Source organism: Schistocerca piceifrons, unplaced genomic scaffold (assembly GCF_021461385.2).
Source record: "Schistocerca piceifrons isolate TAMUIC-IGC-003096 unplaced genomic scaffold, iqSchPice1.1 HiC_scaffold_846, whole genome shotgun sequence".
In the NCBI taxonomy this organism is placed as follows: domain Eukaryota; kingdom Metazoa; phylum Arthropoda; class Insecta; order Orthoptera; family Acrididae; genus Schistocerca; species Schistocerca piceifrons.
This window is the reverse complement of record NW_025729109.1, coordinates 178,201-184,290: the sequence shown is the minus strand read 5'-3', so window position 1 is coordinate 184,290 and position 6,090 is coordinate 178,201. Positions and strand designations below refer to the sequence as shown.

General features: G+C 42.3%; 1 protein-coding gene across 1 annotated transcript; it reads left to right on the top strand.

The window, feature by feature from the left end:
• The first annotated feature begins 1,762 nt into the window (after positions 1-1,762).
• On the top strand, positions 1,763-2,910 carry LOC124770951 (ankyrin repeat domain-containing protein 65-like). Its single transcript, XM_047249252.1, has 2 exons — positions 1,763-1,779; positions 2,424-2,910. Exons 1-2 carry the CDS (start codon positions 1,763-1,765, stop codon positions 2,908-2,910), a joined length of 504 nt encoding a protein of 167 aa, XP_047105208.1.
• The last annotated feature ends 3,180 nt before the right edge of the window (positions 2,911-6,090 follow it).

The window sequence follows — 6,090 nt, the reverse complement described above, 5'->3', positions numbered from 1 at the left end:
TTAAAAATAAAATTGAAAAAAGTTGTTAAGGCGGCCAGTTTCTAGTATGCACGTAGTGGCTTTGAATCCCATCACTTCCATGAAGGTATCAGTCAAAGAAGCTGAAATGATTCGAGCTACCTAGGCTCAACATCTGGGTTCGTTTCTGACACCAGGCAATCATTTTCAACAAGCAGAAGCAGCATCTCTCCCACCTCTGGTAACCTGGAGGAGAGTCAGTACAGAGGCGAAAGTCATGCCAGGTCGAAACTCTGTCACCAAGTGCATTTCTTAAACGATATTTTCTTTTCTTTAATCAATGAGCCAATCGACGTGCAATGTCACGGTACTTGACTTTTATTGCATTTGAGCTTGAGATGTGGAAAATATTGGTGCTGCACTCAAATCTCCCTTTTCGTCACGTTTGATCCCTTTGAGATGATACATTTCCGCCCTTTCATTGTTTCTGCATGACTGCAAAGTCCTCAAGGCCTTCACAAAAGACACGCGTCTGGGTTCGAGTCCTGGCCTGTCATTTCAAGTTCATACGCACACACAAAAGAACATGTGACAAATTACTATGGTTTTTAACAATTCTCCGGACTTTGTCAACAATAATTATGGGTACTGGTTTCGACTCGCAAGTCAAACATGGAACTTTTCGTCATATCATGTGTTTCAGGTAGGAGCTCCCGGTTAAAAGGAATTCGATAATCAACGTCTCTTTGTATGTAGCCAACAACGATGTGTGCAATGTTAGATTCATAGTCAGCACAGATAGTTTCGTCATATGCACATTTCGCTGCTATGTAAGTAAACCGATATGTGACGTCTACACTTGACTAGAAGTGAACGTTGTGGGGTGCAGGGTTCGAACCCTAGTAAGGTAAAACATTTTCATCTCGTCATTTCAGTTTATCATCGCGCTACTGGTTAAAAGTGACGATTTCTAATGTTTGATTGAGCTTACTTAAGTGTCAGATTAAGTCGGGGGTTGGAATCTCCGGTCAACAGAAACCTTTGTCATGTCATTTCAAGTTTACACATGGGCAGTCTTCCTCACTTGTGACTGAAACCATATTTATCATATTTCATGTTACTGTTAACAGGAGTAATAGCTGCTGGATTGTATTCCGAGAGTGTAATTCAGAAACAAAATTTTTGTTCTACAATTTTAAGGTGAAAGTTGCTTTTTGAAACGTTGGTTATGTAATGAATTCGCGTGTACAATCGTAATGGCTGTGTAATCTCTAATACCATGTTTTCTGATATTTGCATTATCGTAGTACTAATTTGCATCTAAACTGGTAGTCACACAGAGCAGTTGTCTCTTGTGGTCCCTTGGAGTAACCATTTTGTATAGTGAAACGACTTTACTGAAAAGAGAGCAGAGGACGTGTATTATGTGGATTGCATACAAATCAGGTAAAACAAAATTCTGATGATTCAGGTAGTTTTGTGCGTGATAGTACATGTTAAATACGTTTGCGTATGCTATCAGGCGCACAAAATCTCTCTCTCTCTCTCTCTCTCACACAGACACAGCCACACACACACACACACACACACACACACACACACACACACACACACACACACATATTTTTATGGGTGTAGAGTTGCCAGTTTGGTGCTATTTATATCTGAGATGTGTTAAACCATTCGGTGTGTCTGTGTGTCAGAAACTTTCAGTATCTCTGAGCCTGTGTCAAGAAATGGACCGATAATTGGATTGAATTTTTTTGGCTTTGTATGACGGAAGTGCCTCGTTGAAAATCTTGAGATGGAGTGTGATACGTGGTAGTTAAGCTGCAGACAGAGTAGTAGTATTACCTGTAACAAGCCTGTTTTGCAGTTGAGGTGAGTCACTCATTAGCTACAGCGTAGTGAGATCAAAGCAGTTGACTTCCAGGAATGAGTGAGACAAAACGTGACAACTTAATTCATTCATAGGTTGTATAATTCAACTTTTAATGGACAATGAATGAAAATTTTTTTTTAAGGGGGATTGAGCAAATCTGCTGTAGCTTAATATATGCAGAGTTGAACACTGTTTTGTATTGTGGGAGGGGAAATCTGTAGGTTTGTTTCAGGACAGACTTGCATTCACAACAGTTATTTCCTCGTGTGGCGGTTTACCTCGCCGGCCGGTGTGGCCGTGCGGTTGTAGGCACTTCAGTCTGGAACTGCGTGACCGCTATGGTCGCAGGTTCGAATCCTGCCTCGGGCATGGATGTGTGTGATGTCGTTAGGTTAGTTAGGTTTAAGTAGTTCTAAGTTCTAGGGGACTGATGACCACAGATGTTAAGTCCCATAGTGCTCTGAGCCATTTGAACCATTTTGAACCTTTTTTTTTGCAGTTTTCTTCATTGTGTGTGTGTGTGTGTGTGTGTGTGTGTGTGTGTGTGTGTAGCAAAGTGTGGCAGTTTCTGTGTTCTGTGCAGGAGGCTCTCTGCAAAGGAGAGATGCAGCAGGCTGATCCAGGTGGCCGAGCAGGGGGCAGTGGGGGAGCTGAGGGCGCTGCTCGCCGAGGGGGCCGACGTGGAGGCGAGGGGCGGTGTGTGGGGGTGGACTGCACTGCACTGTGCAGCACACAGGGGAGACGTCGAGGTGGCGTGGCTGCTGGTGGAGGCGGGGGCGGGGGTGGACGCCAGAGACAGCTGGTGGCAGAGGACGCCTCTGCACGTGGCTGCAATGTGGGGCGGCACTGCTGTGGCGAGGCTGCTTCTGAGGGCGACTGCCGATCCCAACGCCAGGGATGGCAGAGGGTGGACGCCGCTGCACTGGGCGGCAGCCAATGGCCACGCAGAAGTTGCGGCTGTGCTGGTCGAGGCGGGAGCTGACAAGGGGGCCACAGCTAGTGATGGTCGGACAGCACTGGACCTCGCCAGTGATGAAAACGAGAGGAGGCTGATGGAGTTGCTGTCATGAGGCAGCCACTCAAACGGACTCTCTGCAAAAAAGAACTGAAACAACTTCTCCAGTAATAATTAGCATTCTTCTTCAATAAAAAATTCAAAAATTCAATCCCACGGTCACTCACTAATTTTACTCCTCCTCGAGTAGCATACTGCAGACAAATAGTCTAAGCAACTCTGTGGAAAAACTGACACAGCACTAGGTAACAGTAAAGTAATTCAGGTAACAACAGGCAAACTTTCCCTCAAGGAAAATGCCTCGAGTGCATATCTACACTAAACTTTGGAAAAGTCAACAGTTCAATGTGAATAAACACTGTTACTCTATAATATCTGATCGCTGAATACTATTTCACAGCGGTCAGCAAGGTGCTATATCAGACTATTGCAATTTGCAACATATCGAAATCACTGCTATATGAGTTCTATCACCAGAATTTTCACTTCTGATATCACACTCAATTTACTTCTGCATATTCAACAAACATTGTAAAGTACTGTACTCCCCATGTCTAATTACAATGAGATACTAGTAGTGATATTCACACTATATTATGCTCCTATCATCTGGAACTATATGGTCAGTCCACATTTAACTAAACACGATCGGAGGACAACCTCCCACCTCACAGTTCCCACACAGCTGTTACGCTGCTCTTGCAAAACGCGCCACAACCTACGGACGACGTGCACTTTTATTCCCAAATTACAGGATAAAACAATAAACTTCCCCGCTCTCTTTCACATTACCCTCCCATCAGTCTACACTACACCCTCAGCCAGACGCCGCTGCCGGCAGCTCCCCGTCTGCCCCCAGGTGGCGGTCTGCGGAATTACAGCTCTTACCAGCACTGCAAATGGCACAGGAATGTCACACCTGTTCCACTACCAAAGCACCAAAACCAATGATGCTACTAATATTCTGTGAAACAACTATGCACACAGAGAGAACTTTGCAGTTTTCGAAAATAAATTAGAAAACAGTATCAGCAGTGCCAATAGTTAAACATTGAATTACAGCTCAGAACCAAACAGCACCTACATTGTACCTCACTCTCTCATATAGCGGCAATTAAATATAAACCTGCTATAAACTTGGGGAACTTAGCTGTAATATGTATGGATGGTTCATCGTAGACCACTTGGTTTATCAAGACACAAAATATCCGTTTTGATTCTAATGAAAAGCAGTCACCAGTCGCAGTAAAATAGTTGTAAAGTAACGATACCACATACAAAATGTAAAAGAAATCCTGTCCTTCTAGTATTGTTGTCTGTAATTGATGTAAAGAATTGCAACAACCAAAGTAATTATAGTTCTATTTGATACAGAACGCTGAGGCTCAAATTTCAGCACATGCAAGCAAAACAAATTTCACAACGATACACACGAATCTCGACACTCATCAGTCACAATGGCACAGCTGAGACGGTAACACAAGTCGTGGAACTACAGGTAATAAAATTATATTTACTTTGACCCATACATCACGTTTATAAGTGTAATGAATGTCAATTACTATTATGTTACTTAATTCCCTTATTTCTGATCGCACATTTTCTCTGGCTTTAAATAGAATTGAAGTCGGAGTAATTCGTTTGTATTGTTATGAAAGAGCAGCTATTCCATATCGATACAGATATCAACAGGCAAGGCTGGTACTAGACTCTCCGGGCCCCTGCTAAATGTTTTTGGGCATCCTCCAAATTTTCCTATTTTAAACTATATTAATTCGGATAACGCCAGATAACGATAATAACAATAATCAGTCAATGGCTTTTTTAAAGAAACTTTGATTCTCGCAGTTTGCCTAAATTCGACACTTTACTAAACTGCAGTTTAGCTTTTTTTTTTTTCCTTGGTAACTTGTCGTTGTGGTCTTCAGTCCTGAGACTGGTTTGATGCAGCTCTCCATGCTACTCTATCCTGTGCAAGCTTCTTCATCTCCCAGTGCATACTGCAGCCTACATCCTTCTGAATCTGTTTAGTGTATTCATCTCTTGGTCTCCCTCTACGATTTTTACCCTCCACCCTGCTCTCCAATACTGAATTGGTGATCCCTTGATGCCTCAGAACATGTCCTACAAACCGATCCCTTCTTCTAGTCAAGTTGTGCCACAAACTCCTCTTCTCCCCAATTCTATTCAATACCCCCTCATTAGTTATGTGATCTACCCATCTAATCTTCGGCATTCTCCTGTAGCACCACATATCGAAAGCTGCTATTCTCTTCTTGTCCGAACTATTTATCGCCCATGTTTCACTTCCATACATGGCTACACTCCATACAAATAGTCTCAGAAACGACTTCCTGACACTTAAATCCATACTCGATGTTAACAAATTTCTCTTCTTCAGAAACGCTTTCCTTGCCTATGCCAGTCAATGTTTTATATCCTCTCTACTTCGACCGTCATCAGTTATTTTGCACCCCAAATAGCAAAACTCCGTTACTACTTTAAGTGTCTCATTCCCTAATCTAATTCCCTGAGCATCACCCGAGTTGACTACGTTCCATTATCCTCGCTTTGCTTTTGTTGATGTCATCTTATATCCTCCTTTCAAGACACTGTCCATTCCGTTCAACTGCTCTTCCAGGTCCTTTGTTGTCTCTGACAGAATTACAATGTCATTGGTGAACCTTGAAGTTTTTATTTCTTCTCCATGGATTTTAATACCTACTCCGAATTTTTCTTTTGTTTCCTTTATTGCTTGCTTAATATACAGATTGAATAGCATCGGGTAGAGGCTACAACCCTGTCTCACTGCCTTCCCAACCACTGCTTCCCTTTCATGTCCTTCGACTCTAATAACTGCCATATGGTTTCTGTACAAATTGTAAATGACCTTTCGCTCCCTGTGTTTTACCCCTACCACCTTCAGAATTTGAAAGAGAGTATTCCAGTTAACATTGTCAAAAGGTTTCTGTAAGTCTACAAATGCTAGAAACATAGGATTGCCTTTTCTTAATCTAGCTTCTAAGATAAGTTGTAGGGCCCGTATTGCCTCACGTGTTTCAATATTTCTACGGAATCCAAACTGATCTTCTGCTTCTACCAGTTTTTCCACTTGTCTGTAAGGAATTCGCGTTAGTGTTTTGCAGCCGTGACTTATTAAACTGATAGTTCGGTAATTTTTACACCTGTCAACACCTGCTTTCTTTATGAATGGAATTATTATATTCTTCTTGAA